Source organism: Schistosoma haematobium, chromosome 5 (assembly GCF_000699445.3).
Source record: "Schistosoma haematobium chromosome 5, whole genome shotgun sequence".
Taxonomy (NCBI): domain Eukaryota; kingdom Metazoa; phylum Platyhelminthes; class Trematoda; order Strigeidida; family Schistosomatidae; genus Schistosoma; species Schistosoma haematobium.
This window is the reverse complement of record NC_067200.1, coordinates 15,560,101-15,583,046: the sequence shown is the minus strand read 5'-3', so window position 1 is coordinate 15,583,046 and position 22,946 is coordinate 15,560,101. Positions and strand designations below refer to the sequence as shown.

General features: G+C 40.0%; 1 protein-coding gene across 1 annotated transcript in view; it reads right to left on the bottom strand.

The window, feature by feature from the left end:
* Positions 1-36: 36 nt before the first annotated feature.
* FBXO9_2 (F-box only protein 9) overlaps positions 37-22,946 on the bottom strand; it is a 41,610-nt gene continuing 18,700 nt past the window's right edge. The window contains exons 4-8 of the mRNA XM_051217567.1: positions 21,716-21,908; positions 16,576-16,898; positions 15,130-15,236; positions 3,921-4,000; positions 37-3,050 (exon numbers count right to left, since the gene is read on the bottom strand). Of these exons, the coding sequence (XP_051064983.1) occupies positions 15,186-15,236; positions 16,576-16,898; positions 21,716-21,908 (567 nt within the window). The 3' untranslated portion in view covers positions 37-3,050; positions 3,921-4,000; positions 15,130-15,185. The remainder of the gene's footprint in view (positions 3,051-3,920; positions 4,001-15,129; positions 15,237-16,575; positions 16,899-21,715; positions 21,909-22,946) is intronic.

Below are 22,946 nucleotides of genomic sequence, written 5' to 3'. Positions count from 1 at the left end.
CATCACTCTTCTCCCAACACCAGGAAAAGTCTTCAACAAGGTATTGTTAAACAGAATGAATGACTCCGTAGATGCCCAACTTCGAGACCAACAGACAGGATTCCGTAAGGATAGATCGTGTACAGACCAAATCGCAACACTACGGATCATTGTGGAACAATCGATTGGATGGAATTCATCACTCTACATCAACTTCATTGACTACGAGGAAGCATTTGATAGCGTGGACAGGACAACACTACGGAAGCTTCTTCGACACTACGGCGTACCTGAGAAGATAGTCAATATCATACGGAATTCCTATGATGGATTAAACTGCAAAACTGTGCATGGAAGACAGTTGACAAACTCTTTCGAAGTAAAGACCGGTGTCAGGCAAGGTTGCTTACTCTCACCCTTTCTCTTTCTCCTGGTGATCGACTGGATCATGAAAACGTCAACTTCTGAAGGGAAGCACGGGATACAGTGGGCATCTAGGATGCAGTCGGACGATCTAGACTTCGCAGATGATCTGGCTCTTCTATCGCAAAGGCAACAACAAATGAAGGAAAATACGACCAGTGTAGCGTCAGACTCAGCAACAGTAGGTCTCAATATACACAAAGGGAAGAGCAAAATTCTCCGATACAACACGGCATGCACCAATCCAATCACAATTGACGGAGAAGATTTGGAAGATGTAAAAACCTTTGCATATTCGGGCAGCATCATTATTGAACACGGTGGATCTGGTGCAGGAGTGAAGGCGCGGATCGGCAAAGCAAGAGCAGCATATTTACAACTGAAGAACATCTGGAACTCGAAACAACTGTCAAGTAAAACCAAGGTCAGGATTTTCAACACAAATGTCAGGACAGTTCTACTGTATGGGGCGGAAACCTGGGGAACTACGAAAGCCATCATCCAGAAGACACAAGTGTTTATTATTAATAGCTATCTACGCAAAATACTTCGGATCCGTTGGCCGGACACTATCAGCAACAACCTACTGTGGGAGAGAACGAAGTAGATTCCAGCGGAGGAAGAAATTAGGAAGAAGTGCTGGAAGTGGATAGGAAACACATTGAGGAAAGCACCCGACTGCATCATAAGACAAGCCCTCACATGGAATCCTCAAGGCCAAAGGAAAGGTGGAAGACCAAAGAACACATTACGCTGGGCAATGGAGACAGACATGAGAAAAATGAAAAAAAGTTGGATAGAATTGGAAAGGAAAGCCCAGGACAAAGTGATTTGGAGAATGCTGGTTGGCGGCCTATGCTCCTTTAGGAGTAACAAGCGTCAGTAAGTACTTTCCTTTTGATTCTCGATTTTTCAGTTTGGGAAAATGATGGATCAGGAGAGTTTGTCGTTAATAATTCAGAAGTTTTAGTTACGATCGTAAGGTAAGGAAGTTAGGTCCGATAGAAAATTACTATCTAAACACTGTAAGCGTTGTATAAAGCTTAGTTCAGTAATGTGATGTTATCATGTAAATAATACTTTAGATTATGATAAGGTTTCTACTGTTGATAGAAGTTGCACCTAATATTAGTTGATTTTCTTCCGGAATTCTTAAAACTTTCTGTGTATCATACGGTCGTTATTCAATGTTGCTATTGGTTCTGAACTCTGGTTTTGATATGGCATGCAAAATTGAGTAAACTGATTAGCCAATAACAGACGTGTTGGAAGTTGATGTCTGTGTAGAATAAATCATACTGAAAGCTAATCGGATTGTTGAAATTAACAGCATCATCAAGAACTTAGTAGACTCACTACTCAGCTGGTTAGATATCCTTAATCACATCGGGAGCATAGGAGGAGAAAGCAGTTAAATTTCCATGTGAGTTATCTCAGTTAAGAAACACAAACGATTAGTGGAAATTGAATTAGATAACGAAACTTCAACTCAGCAGATTAGTGCAGTACCTACACAAACACAGCTATATATCAATCCAAAATGAACTGAAGGAAACTCTCATCAATTATACGCGTTTCCTAAATCCAGCTGAGGTACAAAATACAGGTGATGGGTGGGTTTCCTAAATTTAAATCGAATAAACTTCTTTTGGAACCTACGTTAGTATGTAAACATCAAATGTAACGAGTCTCACTATGACGAATAATTTCATTACGGCTACAACAAAATTTACATTGAAAACAATTTTTCAGAGGTAGTTATTGACCAGGTAGAAAAAAAGTGAGTGGGTAAAGCAAGTCATCCGTCAACAAAATGAAAGAGTCAACTTTTGACTAGCGGGATTGTAATAAATATTGATGCACTACACAATCATATGAGAGTATTCTTATGGAGAAATTTCTTCGGTCGTGTGGGAATCAAGATCTACCATTTCGAAATGAGTTATTATCAGGCTGAAAGAATGACTGGGAAACTAGATTTTCTCTCCATTTAATAACTTACTAATCGGATCCACAGTGAGGAATACGCCTTACTTCAGATTTTAAACTTTTGATATTCATTTGTCTTGATTTCATTAGTATAAAGAATACAATTATCGTTTTATGCAGTTTGTAATGCATAATAGTCAACTAAACAAAGAACTGTGAATGCCAGACATTATTTTGTAGTAGATATGTAAGATCTATTTAGATAAACCTTCATTACAGTAAACGCGAGTGGATTAAAATCTATGATGAAACTAGTTAGAGAAGTCGAATATTACATAAATCATGATGAACAACATGCGTTTATGTACACATGTATGATGTAAATATACTTATGTATAGAACTTAAGTTGAAGTAAGAACAGCGACAAAGTAAATCAGAGTGAAGTATTCAAAAATGAAACCGTAAGTAAAATAAACAAATACATTAAGGAGAGTAATTGATACGAGTTAACACTAAAAAACTGCATGTACTTATAGAAATATTTGTATGTTGAGAAATATTTTTGTAAAGATAAGATTAACCAGGGTTAGTAGTGAAAACAGATCAAAGTGGTGAGGCTGTCACCTCTGGGATGAAGTTTCGCACTCGAACAAAACGACAGGGTGGGAAATGTTGGTTGGTTAGTTCTAACACGGTGGTACTTTCACTTTCACTGGATCTGATTTGGAAAGAAACCATTAGTAATAACAGAGATGTGGTTAGATTTATAATTACGCACACCTCAATAAAGTACAGAAAGATAAACTAATAAAAAGGGTTAACAGCATAGGTAACATGAATACTGTGTTTAGAAAGATAACTATGATTGAGTACCTTACAAAACTAACGATTGTATATCATAATCACAGTATAGCTTATATAGAAATTATGTACAGTATACTTATTGTTTGCTGCGTACTAAAAAGAATAGGAATTAGAATTATTTGTTGACTGTTTGAAAACATGGGATTAAGATCATTTGGCATTAAGCATACGAAGTGTCATAATTACGACGGTACGGTACTAGTTTCACTTATTTCTTATCCATTTATTAACGTTGTTTTGTTCCTTAGTAAAAACAATACTCCATAAATCCCACTTTATTATAAAATCCATATATAACTAAAGAAAATAAAGTTGTGCATCCACATCAATTATTTCACGCTTACAAAAATGAAATTACCAAAAAAAAAACAAATTTAACTTGTTAAAGTGAGTTAGGTGAATTTGAAATTTCATATTCAGTAGCAAATTTAAACTCCACCTGCCCAATTTAATTTGAAAAGTTGAGTATAATTATTAACTCTCTCTCTCTCTCTCTCATACACACACAAAGTAGCTTAAAGTCAGATACGTGCATCTGCTACTTGGTTAATGGATTGCTAGTATTATTATTAGTCAGTAATCTAGACGCTTTTGGTTCGAGTTCGGTTGCTAATAAGGACTTTATTCAACTTCTTAATAATTATTCTTGAAAAAAATTCAACTAGTTCTTATAGGTTAATATAAGCTAGATAAAAAAAAACATTACTAGGATCATTTTACTTACTTATCAAAGGTATGGATAACATACGAATCCCACAGGAGCTGATTGTGTAGACAACCTTTTTTGTCACCGATTTTAAATTTCTGCAATCCAAAAATATATGTAACTTAGAAAAAAGTATCCATTAAGAATATTGATTAAACAGTTACTGAAAGCTAGACAATACTGCTTACCAGTTTAGTGCTACAGTACATGATTGAATATATCAACGAAAGATTTCATTTGAACATTACATGAGGATAATTTTATATAAGAACAGATCCTGTGGTTTATGGGAAGTAAACTAGCACCCATTCTTATATACAGTTATTCCAGGTTGGCCGTACTATCAAAAAATATCGGTTGATTGAAAAAAGTAATGAGAACTTGAGAGTAATGCCTAAAAATTTTGGTAACAGTGATACACTGAATAGTAACACATGAAAAATACCATTGACGGATCTATATGCATTAGACGTAAGAGATATTTTTGCCAAGATAAATGTTTACATGGAAGATTTCCCATTGTGTAAAACGAGAGGCTGCGTACTGATATACTCCGAAATTTGTTGAGCAAGTTTACTAAAATAAGGGCGCGTGCAAAATCACATAGACCAACGTAAATTTTACTTTGAAGACACAATTTGATTTATCTAATTGTGTAAATTCAAATAGTGTGCGATATCGCACAACTAGCATAATATCGATCTATTATCTATGATCTTCTACAACCAGTTTGATGTGTGTTGCCAACTCGTTAAATTTTCTTATATGCTACTTCTGAATTCCTGCGACGAACAGTTTGATATCCAGTTTATTCTGGTTGTATTCCTCGTGTAGAGCGTCAATCAATTTTTATATGTTCGGAGGAGCGGGGTTATAGTAGGTTGTTTAAGGTTAATATGCTACCCCTCTATTAGATCTTTCACGAAGGAACTGTAGACGTTTTGTAGTAACACTTTGGGACCTGTATCGCTGCAATTTTTGCATCTCGTAAATCTTCTGACCCAGATACAAAATAATTTTAATTGTTGAGATCATCAGTCAACTGAAGCTAGACCACCACGGAAAACTTGGAAGCACTAGACAGCCGTTTCGTCCTACTGTGGAGCTCCTCAGCAGTGCGCATCCACGATCCCGCCTCGCGATCATTCTCTACGTGAAACAGTGGCTCTATTAGACTGTCATATGCAGTTAGATCCACAACTTGGACCGACGCATATATGTGCCTGGTCTTACGTTGTAGCTGCCTGACTGACTGAACTTGCTAGTTAAGGAATTTGGATTAGCAACTAAGATAAAGAATATCTAGAGATAATCACTGTAAGAGTGAAGTTAGGTTACATCTACAAATAAGGTCTTTCCCCGACCGAAGCTGCTACCTTGACGCGGTGGTCGGGTTTGTCTATCGTGATGACCCAACCGAGCTATATTGGCTGGAACATATGTTCCTGTAGGTTCTACCATACCAGGCAGGTCGACTGGAGAACGGTAAGGCTAAAAGCAGCAACTCAAGGTCTGAGGGCGAAGTCGTACTGTTGACTGTAGAGGGGTGTGATAGCAGTGTGTACTGCGTCTCCGAAACGCGCATGCAGGATCCGAGTAGCGTCATTCATTTGACATCACCATGTCAAAACAAAAAACCAACTCGATTCACACTTCGTGTATCTGGAAGCCCAGATGCTGCTTCTGGCGGACTCGCCGGCGTAGGCATAGCATTGAGTCCTAGGGCAGAACTAGCTCTCTTAGACTAGATCCCAGTAGACGATACTCTCATCTACTCCCAGTCCAGACGTTTAGAACGATGGGCGGAACACTTTAGGGGACAGTTCAACTGGCCTTCAGCTACTCTACAACTACCCTCCATTCCCAGACAATGTGAATGGAACATTGAAGTAGGTCCCCCAACTCTAGCAGAAGTTCAAAAGGCTATAGTTAATCTGAAACGAGGAAGGGCAGCTGGTCCAGATGGATTGGCTCCAGAAGTCTTTAAGGATGGTGGTCCAATTTTAGCGATTAGGTTGACTAATATTTTAGCTAAGATCTGGGAGTCAGACATTATCCCATCTGACTGGTCACAATCACTTATCGTCCCAATATATAAGAAAGGGTCAAAATCATCCTGTGACAACCACAGAGGGATTAGTTTAACTAATATAGTATCTAAAATACTAGCCTCGATAATTATCAGACGCCTAAGACTCGTGAACTGCAAACACGAGAGAACCAAGCTGGCTTCAGACCTGGTCGTGGCTGCATCGACCACATATTCACCATTCGTCAGGTTCTAGAACATAGGCATACTTATCGACGTCCGACAATGGTGGTCTTTCTTGACTTAAAAGCAGCATTTGACTCGGTAGACCGCGAGATTCTGTGGTAGTGTCTGTCATTGAAAGGCGTACCACAGAAGTACATAAACCTTATAAAGGCTCTTTACTCGAACACTACTAGTCGAGTCAGGGCTTATGGCGAACTGTCATCTACTTTTGCAACCTCAAGTGGTGTCCGTCAAGGCTGTCCACTTTCTCCATTTTTGTTTAACTTCATCATAGACCTATTGATAGAAATAACATTCTCGTCGACTGAATTTTCGGGTATTGATCTCCTACCAGGAGGTCCACTTATCGACTTAGAATACGCAGATGACATAGTCCTGTTTGGTGAAGACGCTGACAAAATGCAGAGTCCTCTGGTAGCACTAAGCAACAATGCCAGAATGTTTGGAATACGCTTCTCTCCCTCTAAATGCAAGTTGTTGCTTCAGGACTGGTCTGCATCAACACCTGAACTAAGAATAGGGAGTGAAGTAGTCGAACACGTCGACAACTTCACTTATCTTGGAAGTCTGATCAGCCCTAATGGGTTGGTGTCTGACGAAATCTCAGCACGGATTCGAAAAGCTCGTTTGGCTTTTGCCAACTTACGTCACCTTTGGCGAAGGCGAGATATCCGTCTATCAATAAAAGGACGAGTATACTGCGCGGCAGTCCGTTCTGTTTTACTTTACGGCAGCGAAACATGACCACTAAGAGTAGAAGACACTCGTAAGTTATTAGTATTTGACCACAGATACCTTAGAAATATTGCTGGCATCTGCTGTGATCACCGGGTAAGTAATAGTAAGGTTAGACGCAGGGTATTAGGGAATGATGGTAAATCAGTTGATGAGGTTATGAATCTTCATCGACTGAGATGGTTGGGCCACGTGTTACGTATGCCTGAACACCGACTACCACAACGTGGAATGCTATCCGGTATTGGAGATGGTTGGAAGAAAGTTAGGGGCTGCCAAACCAAAACGTGGCATCATTGCTTGATTTCACGAACTTCTAGTCTTAGCCATGTTGGTAGATGCAGACTGCTTGGTTGGGGTCCGCGTGACTTTCGTAACCAAATGGTTGGAGACTCTTGGTGACATGGCTCAGAATCGATCACAATGGCGTCGGTGTATACACTCCCTGTCTCCCCTTAAACTAAGAGATTAAAATCACTTCATATCTTTCTTTCTACGAACCAATTCTTTCTTCACCCGATCGAAGCTGCTACCTTGACGCGGTGGTCGGGCTTGCCTATCGTGATGACCCAACCGAGCTATATTGGCTGGAACATATGTTCCTGTAGGTTCTACCATGCCAGGCAGGTCGATTGGTGAACGGTAAGACTAAAAGCAGCAACTCAAGGTCTGAGGGCGAAGTCGTACTGCTGACTGTAGAGAGGTGTGATCGCAGTAAGGTGTTTCCTTCGGACAACCAGCATGACAGCGATGTTGCCTTCCCACAAGGAGGGGTGGGGTTAGAAAAGGTCGACCCTAAAAATGTCACACCTCACCTTACCTCACGGATTTCCGTCTCCGGCGGTAAGGCCCTTTGAAGAACGGAGCTAACACGTCAAAAACCTTCCACAAAAAGGTCGTGCGCGACCGGCCTCAAGCAGTTGTCCCTTGGGCTCTGCGGTCACGCTCCCAGGTCGTCAAGACCAACACTAATCCAATTTCCTTTTCAGGTTCCTCAAGAAATACCCTTCCACGGTGTGGGCAGCCGGGAAGTGACATCAGCCCTCATACCTGTAACAGCACACGAGACCAAGTTGGTCACATTCAAATCCTTCCTACACCTCCTAATACCTCTCTTATCTCCATGACTAACCCTCCTCACGTCTCTTTATCACCTCGCACCGCTGGGGCAAACGATTGGAGTACGCGGAACGCTATTCCTGGTCTCCTGAAACCACGCTCTAAACTACACGTAGGAGCTTTTAACGTACGAACACTTTGCCAAATAGGACAGCAGGCTTCCTTAGCTAAAACTTTAGAATCTCGCGCCATCGATGTGTGCTGCGTCTCCGAAACGCGCATACAGGATCCAAGTAGCGTCATTCATTTGACCTCACCATGCCAAAATAAAGAACCGACTCGATTTACGCTTCGTGTATCTGGAAGCCCTGATTCTGCTTCCCGTGGCCTCGCCGGCGTAGGTATAGCATTGAGTCCTAGGGCAGAACTAGCTCTCTTAAACTGGATCCCAGTAGACAGTCGTTTGTGCGCTATCCGACTGAACGGAACAGTAAGAATCCGGAAAGATAGGGACACCCGTCGTTGCCTCTTCGTCGTCTCTGCCTATTCTCCCACTGACTGCAGCTCAGATGATGTAAAAGATGAGTTCTACAGAAAGCTTTCGGATCTTCTCCGAAAAGCTAAGCGCTCGGATGTAGTAATAGTGGCCGGTGACTTTAATGCTCAAGTAGGTAAACTAAGCGATAAGGAAAGACACCTAGGTGGATCTTATGGTGTCGTGGCTCAGAGAACAGATAATGGCGACCGTCTGTTGCAGCTATGCTCAGATAACCGCCTGTTTCTTGCAAACACTAACTTTGAGTATAAGGAAAAACATCTTTTAACATGGCGACCCCCTAATTCGTCCCAACGTTGGACCCAAATAGATCACATCGTTGTCAGCCACCGATGGAGGGGCTCAATAGAAGACTGTCGCTCATTCTGGAGCACATGCCTAGATTCAGATCATGCTCTAGTGCGAGCGCGCATTTGCTTGCGTCTTACTGGACGTAGGAAAGACGCTGCAAGTAAACCTCTTAGAGGCCTACTTAATGATAGTCAAGCTAAGAGTATATTTCAGGAACAACTAGGAATAGAGTTAGGCAGCCATGTATGTGATGCCCACTCCGATGCAGCATGGAATGATATCCGAAAAGCTGTGGAAACAGCAGTGATATCTGCTAGTAAGGTAAACCAGAAGGTTAGGGAGCAACACTGGATCTCAGCAGCATCTATCGCACTGATAGATGCTCGGAAACTCATTCCACCCGGCTCTGAACATAATGAAGAGCGGAGTCAGCTTAAGCGCAAGCTGACAAGAAGTCTACGCAATGATCGCGAACAGTGGTGGGTAGCGAAAGCAAGAGAGATGGAAAAGGCAGCGGCAATAGGTAATAGCAGACAATTGTTCAGACTCGTTAAGGAAACCGGAATTAGGAACCCGACCGTTAGCGAAACAATCTCAGAAAAAGATGGACATATTATTCATTCTCAATCCAGGAGATTGGATCGATGGGCAGAACACTTTAGGGATCAATTCAACTGGCCTTCAGCCACACTTCGATTTCCCACGATCTCCAGTCAACCTGAATAGCAAGTTAATTTAGGTCCTCCGCCTCTTTACGAAGTTGAAAAAGCCATAGGAAATCTGAAGCGAGGGAGAGCAGCAGGCCCTGACAGGTTCACTCCTGAGATTTTTAAGGATGGTGGTCCAGTATTAGCAGTGAGATTAACTGAGGTCTTAGGTAGAATTTGGGAACTGGACGTAATCCCATCTGACTGGTCTCAATCACTGATTGTGCCAGTCTATAAGAAAGGACAAAAGTCCTCTTGTGACAATCACAGAGGAATCAGTTTGACTAATATAGTGTCTAAAATATTAGCTTCAATAATACTTCGACGCCTAATCAAAGCTCGTGAAGAGCAGATTAGAGAAAACCAGGCCGGTTTTCGACCTGGACGTGGTTGTATAGATCAGATATTCACACTACGTCAGGTTCTAGAACACAGACACACATTCAGACGCCCCACAATGGTAGTATTTCTCGACCTTAAGGCGGCATTCGACTCTGTTGATCGTGAGGTTCTATGGCAGTGTTTGTCATTGAAAGGAGTACCAAAGAAGTACATTAACTTTGTAAAGGCTCTCTACTCGAACACAACTGGTCGAGTGAGAGCTTATGGCGAACTGTCATCAGAATTGATTACCTCAAGTGGTGTTCGTCAGGGCTATCCACTCTCTCCATTCTTGTTTAACTTTGTCATTGACGTACTTTTAGAGATAACACTTTCCTCATCTAAATTTCCAGGGGTTGAACTTCTACCAGGAGATTCACTTGTTGACTTGGAATATGCTGATGATATAGTTCTATTTGGTGAAGACGCTGACAAAATGCAGAGTCTTCTGACCACTCTAAGCAACAATGTAAGCATGTTCGGCATGCGATTCTCCCCTTCGAAATGCAAAATGTTGCTTCAGGATTGGGTTGCATTGACACTCGAACTAATGATAGGGAGTGAAGTAATTGAGCGTGTCGATCGCTTCACTTATCTTGGAAGTCTCGTCAGCCCTTGTGGTCTTGTGTGTGACGAAATCTCAGCACGGATACAGAAGGCTCGACTAGCTTTTGCCAACATGCGTCATTCATGGCGTAGGCGAGATATCCGTCTATCAACCAAAGGACGGTTTTACTGCGCAGCAGTTCGTTCCGTCCTACTTTATGGCAGTGAAACATGGCCGGTAAGAGTAGAGGATATTCGTAGGTTACTAGTATTTGATCATAGGTGTCTTCGAAATATTGCTCGTATATCATGGGACCATCGAGTAAGTAACACAGTTGTTAGGAAACGGGTACTAGGTAAGGATGGCAAATCAATTGATGACGTAGTGAAACTTCATCAGTTGAGATGGCTTGGACACGTGTTACGTATGCCCAACCATCAACTGCCCCGACATACCATGTTTTATGGTGTAGTAGTAGGTTGGAAGAAATTTAGGGGCGGCCAAACCAAAACATGGCACAAGTCCATGAAGTCACTGACAAGTGGACTGAGTCATGTTGGTAGGTGTAGACTACCTGTTTGGGGTCCGCGAGATGATAGCAACCGATGGTTAGAGACCTTAAATGACATGTCTCAAAATCGCTTGCAATGGTGTGAGCAGGTGTATCCATTCTTTGTGTTCTCCCAAATTCTAGTCTTCTGGATTCTCGTTGTCTTTTTTTCTCTTTCCAAATTTATTTCACTGGATTATACTCTTTAAATAACATCTCCAAACCCTAATCTTCCCGATTACTGCTTATACTCTTGCTACCTCTACCACTACGGGATTTGAATAGACAACTGCATCTCTGTGCTAATGTGGTGTGGCAACTCGAACTGATGTACATATGTACGAAGTTCTACGTTGTGACTGACTGACTGACTGAATTCTTTCTTCTTGTACTATATCTCTATATGCAATCTTTCTCTTATATATTACCACCTTTGACCTAACCACTGCTATGAATCCGGTGTTCATCTCTTTGTGCTGATGCGGTATGGCAACCTGGACCGATGCACATATGTGCCTGGTCCTACGTTGTAGCTGACTGACTGACTGACTACTGGACGTAGGAAAGACGCTGCAAGTAAACCTCTTAGGGCTCTACTTAGTGAGAGTCAAGCTAAGAGTATGTTTCAGGAACAACTAGGAAAACAGTCGGGCAGCCATGTATGTGATGCCCACTCCGATGCAGCATGGAATGATATCCAAAAAGCTGTGGAAACAGCATTGATATCTGCTAGTAAGGTAAACCAGAAGGTTAGGGAGCAACACTGGATCTCAGCAGCATCTATCGCACTGACAGATGCTCGAAAACTCATTCCATCTGGCTCTGAACATAATGAAGAGCGGAGTCAGCTTAAGCGCAAGCTGATAAGAAGTTTACGCAATCATCGTGAACAGTGGTGGGTGGCGAAAGCAAGAGAGATGAAAAAGGCAATAGGTAATAACAGACAATTGTTCAGACTTGTTAATGAAACCGGTATTAGGAATCCAACTGTTAGCAAAACAATTTCAGAGAAAGATGGACATATTATTCATTCTCAATCCAGGAGATTGGATCGATGGGCAGAACACTTTAGGGATCAATTCAACTGGCCTTCAGCCACACTTCGATTTCCCACGATCTCCAGTCAACCTGAATAGCAAGTTAATTTAGGTCCTCCGCCTCTTTACGAAGTTGAAAAAGCCATAGGAAATCTGAAGCGAGGGAGAGCAGCAGGCCCTGACAGGTTCACTCCTGAGATTTTTAAGGATGGTGGTCCAGTATTAGCAGTGAGATTAACTGAGGTCTTAGGTAGAATTTGGGAACTGGACGTAATCCCATCTGACTGGTCTCAATCACTGATTGTGCCAGTCTATAAGAAAGGACAAAAGTCCTCTTGTGACAATCACAGAGGAATCAGTTTGACTAATATAGTGTCTAAAATATTAGCTTCAATAATACTTCGACGCCTAATCAAAGCTCGTGAAGATCAGACTAGAGAAAATCAGTCTGATTTTTGACCTGGACGTGGTTGTATAGACCACATATTCACACAACGTCAGGCTTGTTATAACGTGAAAAATAATGCTGCTGATTAAGGGGTAGCGAATTATTGATCGGACCAGAGACGCACAAACACGTAGAACGACCTAGGGTTCTGATTGGCCTCGCTTCCCAGTCTAGCCCAGCCATTCGAGTCCAGAACACAAGTTTCAGCCTCGGATTTATGAATCATTATATTTCAAACATACTTTGTTTATATACCAGTCAAGCAGTCCACAACGTACCATAAAATAGAAGATAACATTGTACAATAATGGCCAACAGGAAAATAACACGTTAAATAAATATTGACCAATAAGATGATACCATTTCATGTCCAAGGATAGCATTAGGCTTAACAGGATAATTTTTGGGATATTTCCCTGAATATCCCAACAAGGCTCTAGAACACAGACACACATTCAGACGCCCCACAATGGTAGTATTTCTCGACCTTAAGGCGGCATTCGACTCTGTCGATCGTAAGGTTCTATGGCAGTGTTTGTCATTGAAAGGAGTACCAAAGAAGTACATTAACTTTGTAAAGGCTCTCTACTCGAACACAACTGGTCGAGTGAGAGCTTATGGCGAACTGTCATCAGAATTGATTACCTCAAGTGGTGTTCGTCAGGGCTATCCACTCTCTCCATTCTTGTTTAACTTTGTCATTGACGTACTTTTAGAGATAACACTTTCCTCATCTAAATTTCCAGGGGTTGAACTTCTACCAGGAGATTCACTTGTTGACTTGGAATATGCTGATGATATAGTTCTATTTGGTGAAGACGCTGACAAAATGCAGAGTCTTCTGACCACTCTAAGCAACAATGTAAGCATGTTCGGCATGCGATTCTCCCCTTCGAAATGCAAAATGTTGCTTCAGGATTGGGTTGCATTGACACTCGAACTAATGATAGGGAGTGAAGTAATTGAGCGTGTCGATCGCTTCACTTATCTTGGAAGTCTCATCAGCCTTGTGGTCTTGTGTGTGACGAAATCTCAGCACAGATACAGAAGGCTCGACTAGCTTTTGCCAACATGCGTCATTCATGGCGTAGGCGAGATATCCGTCTATCAACCAAAGGACGGGTTTACTGTGCAGCAGTTCGTTCCGTCCTACTTTATGGCAGTGAAACATGGCCGGTAAGAGTAGAGGATATTCGTAGGTTACTAGTATTTGATCATAGATGTCTTCGAAATATTGCTCGTATATCCTGGGACCATCGAGTAAGTAACACAGTTGTTAGGAAACGGGTACTAGGTAAGGATGGCAAATCAATTGATGACGTAGTGAAACTTCATCAGTTGAGATGGCTGGGACACGTGTTACGTATGCCCAACCATCAACTGCCCCGACATACCATATTTTATGGTGTAGTAGTAGGTTGGAAGAAATTTAGGGGCGGCCAGACCAAAACATGGCACAAGTCCATGAAGTCACTGACAAGTGGACTGAGTCATGTTGGTAGATGTAGACTATCTGGTTGGGGACTGCGATATGATAGCAACCGATAGTTAGAGACCCTAAATGACATGGCTCAAAATCGTTTGCAATGGCGCAGGTGCATACACTCTTTCTGTTCTCCCGAATTTTGATCTCCTTATTCCTCCTTGTCTCTTTTTTTCTCTTCCCAAACTTATTTCACTGTATTATACTCTTTAAATAACATCTACAAGCACTAATCTTCCCGATTACTACTTATACTCTTATTACCTCCACCAGAACGGGATTTCAATCGGTCACTAAATCTGTGTGCTAATGTGGTGTGGCAAGTCGAAATGATGTACGTACGTACAAAGTTCTACGTTGTTACTGACTGACTGACTGAAGATCTTTCTGTCAAATTAACTGCTTAATCTTAAATTTTTTGCCAATTAGTCGATATAAACGTAAGTTTGGTGTTTTTCAGACTAAACGGTACCCGATCTAATCTGATTGGTAAATAAGCTGATTGCCTTTTCATCAGTGCAAACAAAACTTTGGAACTTTCTAGTTATTTAACGACTGGGATAAAGTACGTACCTGTTATTGTGAAAAAAATACACTTTGGTTTGTACAAACTAATTAACACACAACTTGAACGCAAATAGTTATTTAGCGGGAAAGACCTGACATCTTCAAAACTTTACACTTTTAACAAGTAGTGATGATAAAACATCGGGTTATTAACTCATTCATTCTCTATCTCTCATCGACACGCCCTCATTCCGCTTATTTTTTTCCACATATGATGATTTGGATTGAACTAGTCTTCAATAAAATGATTAGTATTCAACCAGTCTAGATATACAACTTACAGAAAATAATCATTGTTAATTATATAAATTTTGTACAACGTTAAAATATGAGTGAGAACTTAGTAGCCGAACCAATTAGCTTTCACAATCATTGACTTTTAGGTTTGGATATCAAATATAGGCCTTATCTATTTCGATCTGAACTACATACCATACATCAGGTGGTGACTTAAAACCGAATACACTTTAATTATCTAGTCGTACCGTAGAAAAAAATAAAAAAAAACCTTAAATAGTGTTTGAATCTCTAACATATACTAAGTAAACCTTCAACTGTATTTTTCTTACAAAAAATAATACACAAACTTACTATTGTGAAAGTAACTGTTAACTGTGGAACAACAGGACCCAAGTGTTGGCGTCTCCTTATTGGGGTCGATTTTGTTTATCGGAAAATTGATGTAAAGTGCACACAATCTGAAAATAAACAAGCAAGAAGTAACAAAATTAGGGAACGGATACATTAAACGAGCTTATAATGGTTAGTGAAAAAAATGAAAAAGGAGTTTTTTATGTAGTGTGTGCGGTAAAGCTTGGACTTGAGAACAAAATTCAGATATTTAAGGGATATTTTGAGGTAGTATTTTTTGTCTGGAGTTTATCGCAGATTTTTACAAGTCAGAGTATTAAATCAACTTGACCTTGATACGATATATAATCCCAGTTGTTTAGGTACGACTAGTGTGTAGCTCACAACCTACTTGTGTCTATATGAATGCAAAGATGTAACATATTTAATTCAATTTGAAGTGGTTTGGATTATCCCGCTGTTTATATTTTTGACTGAAATTTGATTAGTTTTGGTTTCAGTAGTCAAGTGTATAACGCGAAGTAGTTTGAAGCAAATCGTGCTGGGTTTGAGTGCCCGAGTAAACATCAAATCTGGGTTGCAGGTGCAACCAGCTAACGACTCCCAAATAGGACAAAACGCACGTTCTGGATTCCACTACCAGCCACATCCTATCTATTCTGTGTAATTAAACAATAGGTTACCTAAAAACCATTTACTTATTCTGAATATCTTGACAAAGAATGCTAATAAAGATAACAGCTAAAATGATCAATTAGACTATCAATACTCCTAATTCTGTAATTTCTGGGCGCACAGTTATAAAGGTAGGTGTATAAAATAATAAAATTTTGTTAAGTTCAACACGATCGATAACTGCAAGTTAAATATGTCCCATGGTTTGGTCTGATGATTGGTACTTTCAACACTTGTTTAATCGAATTATTTTGAGAAATAAGAGCACCATTGCTTACAAGTTGCAATTGGACATATTATAGGCAATCGAAGTGTCATAAATAGTATTTATATGAGTAGTGATTTCTTGAATAGGTGAGGACGAACTTGACGAGACTAGAAATTACTCTATCAGCATAAACGTGTTTACAGTAGGAATGAAGTGATTTGACGGCTAAAGCATTCGATTTACTATTGATAAGACGTTCGAACCATGCTCCATCAACATTGATTTGGACAGACAATTAGTATCAGTAGTCCTCATAAAAACCTTGTGGCTTAAAGACGAGGGCATACACGCATGTACTTGGTTAGCAGGTTACACTGACAACGGTAAGCTTTCCATGTATGATAGCGAAGACGGAAACTATGTGATTACGTCCTTCTTTAGGATATTTTCGTTGGATCAGCTGTCACCACCTCACTACAACTCAGAGTTGTCCCACAACAATAGAATAACAGATAACCATTGTTGATTTATCCCGGTAATAAGAATAATGATAGTCAACTTACAGAATCATGATCATACCATTCATACGTTCCCTTCAATAATGTACCAGAAACAGCTGTTTTCATAACTGCTTCGGAATTGGAATTATTATTGTTATTATTTCCAACTAAACTGACATCCACAGATGATGACAAGGACTGATGTGATTTACTTAAAACTGCCACAATTGAAGATGGATCTAATGGCGCAGTGAACATGCTGATTTGATTTGATGAAACATGAAAACGTATACCACGATAATAGACAACTTTAAATACAGGTTTATAAGAAGAGCCTATTTCCGGTTCTCCTGTTCTAACATAGGTTACACGACAAAGATAACATCCTCGGAAAACATAACATTAAAAGAGGAGAAAAGAGACAAAATATCAGATTTTCACTGACATTTAATTGCAGTTTTACTGCAAGAAATACAGTACGGACAAATGTAAAGAAATGTTACAAGGCAAACTATAAAGTGTTTACTATGTATACTATGTGAATCGAATGAAGGCTGGTATCAGGGAGTAATACACTTTATTAGTGTATATGGGACAATTTTTAGATTTAAACTAGCGGAATATTTCATTGATGAAGATTAGTTTATCAGTAGAGTTTGTTTAATTAATTTGCATATTACTATTTGGATTAAGGAATTAAGGCTACTCGTAATTCAAAAGGTTGGAGAATATTAAATTTGTCACATTCGCTGTACAACTGCTTAATAAATCTAAATAATTTTGAAATTATGGTGATGAATAGCAATAATAGTAGTAGTTTGAACTCGGTTAGCAGGCACAAGTGGTCTATATATGCGGTTCTGAGTCATATTTAACTTATTACAACGATAAGGCTTAGATACTCATGCTGAAATTGGTGAAAAAGAATACTTTTTGAAGGTGATTATAGAATACAGAGACTAACATGCGTGACTTGGATGTTACAAAATAGACAGAGAATAATACTAATCATAGTGAAAGACAACTCCGCCTATAGCTCTTCCAGAGTTACTGCCGGTCCCAAGCCCGGGTAAAGGAGGAGGGTTGGGCATGGGGTTAGCGTCCCCATCCCGTAGAAAACTAACTCGCTAAAAAACGCTTACCAGAAAAAATAATCCAAACCATTTTAACTCTGCCCTGGGAGTTAGAAGGTCTTCCTTTAGAAGAATTATGACGCTTCATGGTGAAAGCCGAGTTCCTTCGGAAGCCACGAGGCCGATGCCCCTTCTAACAACCAGAGCAAAAATTTTTATAGGTACATGGAACGTTCGAACAATGTGGGAAACCGGGAAGACAAGTCAAATAACAACGGAAATGAGGAGATACAACTTAGCAGTACTGGGGAATCAGCGAAACCCACTGGACCCAAGCTGGACAGAAAAGGCTAGCTACGGGAGAGATGCTGCTATAGTCCGGTCACGAAGAGGATAATGCTCCACACACTCAGACAGTCGCTCTTATGCTGTCCAAAGTAGCATGAAATGCACTTGTAGGATGGGAATCTCACGGATCCAGAATCATCAAAGCATCATTCAATACAAAGGAGGGGATCTTAATGAATATTATCCAATGTTATGCACCCACTAATGATAGCAACGACGAAATTAAAGATCAGTTCTACGAGCGGCTACAGTCAATCATTGAGAAATGCCCAAGGAAGGACCTAACTATTCTGATGGGAGATCTAAATGCCAAAGTCGGAATAGACAACACTGGATATGAAAATATTATGGGACGACATGGACTGGGAGAAAGAAACGAAAATGGAGAAAGATTTGTAAATCTATGTGCATTTAACAAATTGGTCATAGGAGGCACAATATTTCCACACAAGCGTATACACAAGGCTACATGGATCTCACCGGACCACACCACAGAGAACCAAATAGATCATATTTGCATCAACAAAAAATTCCGAAGGACAATGGAAGATGTGAGAACCAGGAGAGGTGCTGACGTAGCTTCAGATCACCACCTAGTTGTAGCCAATTTAAAACTGAAGCTAAAAAAGAACTGGACAAGTGGACAAACAGCACTACAAATGTTCAATACAGCCTTCCTTCGAGATACTAAAAGACTCGACGAATTCAAGATAACTCTCAACAACAAGTTCCAAGCCTTACATGATCTACTGAAGAAAGAAGAAACTACTATGGAGAACAACTAGAAAGGCATCAAAGAAACATTGACTTCAACGTGTCAAGAGGTTCTGGGCCTAAAGAAACACCATTATAAAGAATGGATCTCTACAGAAACACTGGACAAGATCAAAGAAAGGAAGAACAAGAAGGCAGCAATTGACAACAGCCGAACACGAGCAGAGAAAGTCCAAGCACAAGCTGAATACATAGAAGCAAACAAACAAGTGAAGAGGAGCATTAGAGCCGACAAGAAGAAATACGTGGAAGAACTAGCAACGACGGCAGAAAAAGCTGCAAGGGAAGGAAATATGAAACAGCTTCACGATACAACGAAGAAACTAGCAGGGAAATACAGTAAACCAGAGAGGCCGTTCAAGGACAAAGAAGGCAGGCCAATCACTGAAATTCAACAACAGCGGAACAGATGGGTAGAATATTTCGAGGAACTCCTGAATAGGCCGGCTCCAATGAATCCACCGGACATCGAAGCAGCGCACACAGGTCTTCCTATAGATGTCAACCCATCAACGACGGAAGAAATTAGAATGGCCGTCAGACAAATCAAGAACGGGAAAGCAGCAGGACCCGACAACATACCAGCTGAAGCACTAAAATCAGATATCAAAGTAACTACAAACATGCTCCACCTTCTATTCAAAAAGATTTGGGAGGAGGAACAAGTGCCGATGGACTGGAAAGAAGGACACCTCGTCAAGATTCCAAAGAAAGGAGATCTGAGCAGATGTGAAAACTACAGAGGCATTACACTACTGTCAATACCAGGGAAAGTCGTCAACAGAGTGTTGCTGAACCGGATGAAGGATGCAGTAGACGCCCAACTTCGAGATCAACAAGCTGGATTCCGTAAGCATCGGTCGTACACAGACCGAATTGCGACACCACGGATCATCGCCGAACAATCAATTGAGTGGAACTCGTTACTGTACATCAACTTCATTGATTATGAAAAGGCATTTGACAGTGTAGATAGGAGGACATTATGGAAACTTCTTCGACACTACGGAGTTCCTGAGAAGATTGTCAATATTATCCGGAACTCATACGACGGACTACAGTGCAAAGTAGTGCATGGAGGACAGCTGACAGATGCATTCCAAGTAAGGACCGGAGTCAGACAAGGCTGTTTACTCTCTCCCTTCCTCTTTCTTCTGGTGGTCGACTGGATTATGAAGACCTCGACATCTGAAGGAAAACACGAAATACAATGGACAGCTCAGAATCAATTAGACGATTTGGACTTCGCAGATGACCTAGCCCTCCTATCACGTACACACGAACAGATGCAGATGAAGACAGCCAGTGTAGCAGCAGTCTCTGCATCAGTAGGCCTCAGCATACACAAAGGGAAAACCAAGGTCCTCAAATTCAAACGGAAAACAGCAATCCAATCACTCTTGATGGCGAAACTCTGGAAGATGTAGAGTCCTTCACATACCTAGGAAGCATCATCGATCAACAAGGAGGTCCAGATGCAGACGTAAAGGCGAGGATCGGCAAAGCAAGGGTCGCATTCCTACAATTGAAGAACATATGGAACTCAAAACAACTTTCAACCAATATCAAAGTGAGAATCTTCAATACGAACGTCAAGGCAGTTCTACTGTATGGAGCTGAAACTTGGAGAACTACAACAACCACAATCAAGAAAGTACAAGTATTTATAAATAGCTGTCTACGCAAGATACTCAACATCCATTGGCCGGATAGCATCAGCAATAGCCTTCTATGGGAGAGAACAAACCAACTTCCAGCTGAAGAAGAAATTAGGAAAACACGATGGAAATGGATAGGACATACATTACGCAAATCGTCAAACTGCATCACGAGGCAAGCCCTAACTTGGAATCCTGAAGGGAAGCGAAAAAGAGGAAGGCCAAAGAACACATTGCGTCGGATAATAGAAGCAGATATGAAAACGATGAATTACAACTGGACGGAGCTAGAAAGGATTGCCCAGGACAGGGTTGGATAGAGAATGCTGGTGAGCGGCCTATGCTCCTTCACGAGGAGTAACAGGCGTAAGTAAGTAATAGTGAAAGACAGTATACTATTAGAAAGTGTGTGGTTTATTTTAGACTGAACAATTCTGATAAAGTTGTTAAAAGTGTGAGGCATTTTTTTAAAAAAAAATACACGATTAGTGACTGAATATATGAACACATATAATATTAATTATGAATCGTAAGTTCATGAAATTGCCATTAGTGTAAACAAAAACCTAAACAGGTTTAGACAGATAAAGTTGGGGGAGGATGAATGGAATAACTGCAACATTTTATACATTTTGAAAAGATAGACGCTACATATTTGCTATAAAAGATACACTAAGCAATTTAAGTATGAAAACCTCTCATTTGCTTTTCTGTTTAGTAACTAATATCCAGCAGTATTACTGTTCCTGTGTGGTGTGTGCTACTGATGTCGATATATATAATTAGTATGTATCATCAATGGAAAGTGAAATACCTGGCAGCAGATGGTTAAGAAGATCGAAGAGAAGAGAACGAGAACAGAGAATGACTAGTTTGGAACCGAAGGAACAATCAAGTCTGAGACAATTGATTGACATTTTGCAAATGAAGTATTTATTGTATGGATCTCAGATTTTACTAAGAGATTCTGCAATTTTGTATTCAAATACATTCAATTTTCCCCACTTGTGTTCTTGTTCATTACATCTGGTCTGTAGTGTATATTGTAAGATTGTATAATAATAAATTCATTTTCTCAAAAAATAAATTAGTATGAACAGCCGATTTAAGTCTGCTTGCTACAACTAGTAATTGTGTAAAATGAAGTAGTGTAATCGTAATGATGACGTCTAACCAGACTCCTTAACAGACTAACAAGCGGAAGAATTGCACGAACTATTAATATTTAAAAATGTTGAACAATAATATTAGGATCTGGTAAATGTTCGATGGAAGGAATATATGTGAGGTTTATATAAGCTAAGTCCAATTCAAAAAGAAAACGAAAGACCCCAGACAGACAAATCATACCATGATATAAAACTTGTGGTCGATAAATAGCCATTTCACGCCATGAAGTGTAATTCATTGAGGATAAATAATTAAGTTGATTATTACAACCGATATTATTATTGTCATATGTTAGCCATACTGGCCATAATTTGAAACAAATATCTCTCCATATTGAATTATCATTAGCCAACAGATAGAAACCACGACATACCTGTTGATAATTCAAAAAAGAAGTAATAAAGACGGAAGAAGTTAAAAAATAATAAAGACTAGGTTTAAACAGTATGCAATTAAATAGGTTGGAGCACACAAGGTTGGATGTAAAGTGCTTTATGTAACAGGTTATTTTTACCAACACATACCTGGATGAGTTATAATCTGCAATGAAAATCGAACATTCAGATACAATTGTGATTGAGAAATATGATTCGCCTATTGGAGTTATTAATGCTGATTATATGGCAAAGTTGAGTTTGTCAGGTAACTGGAACGAAATTATGGTGGAATTTCACGATTCTGTTTTATACCCGTTTGTGGTATTTCTTAGGTTGTGTTACGAACATTAGAAAAAAAGATTTACATCCCAGCACTTATACACAAAGATTATTTGAGCACTTAAATAGTAATAATTATAATAAAGGTGATTATAATTATTACGACTTTCAAGATAGTTGGTGTCAACGTATTCGCCTTAATAAGAAGCACTAGAAGTTCTTGTGTCCTATCTTGTTTAGATTTGATTCACGTTTATTAACTGAACAGCTGGAGGAATCTGAAGGGTTAATCTGTGCGCTTACGAAGTTTAGGAACGCTCGTATAGTCTCAGATAAAACCACCAATCAAAAACTTACGCAAAAGCGCACCTTAAATGAAAAAAAAACGATGTAGAGATTACACTGAATCCCGTTGCCTCAGCAGCAGGACCCAATGATGAAAATAACCTATCTCATGTCAACCAACATTCTGAAGATTGCTAACTTACCACTTATGCCCGTAGTGACCTCAGATAACCAATATATACCCAATGTAGATTTTAATCTGATATCTCCTAGTCTAACATTAGAAGTGCGTACCCAAATACCTAGTTCTAACGTAAAAGCTCTTCAAAATACTGTTAAAATTAAAGTCTATACCACGTAGGAAGAAAGTCTGTATAAAACTGTCTGGTTCCAAAAGTAATACCAAAAATATTACAATTGCTCCACCATACAAAAATATATTTCCGACATCCTGTTTTACTCTACTACTC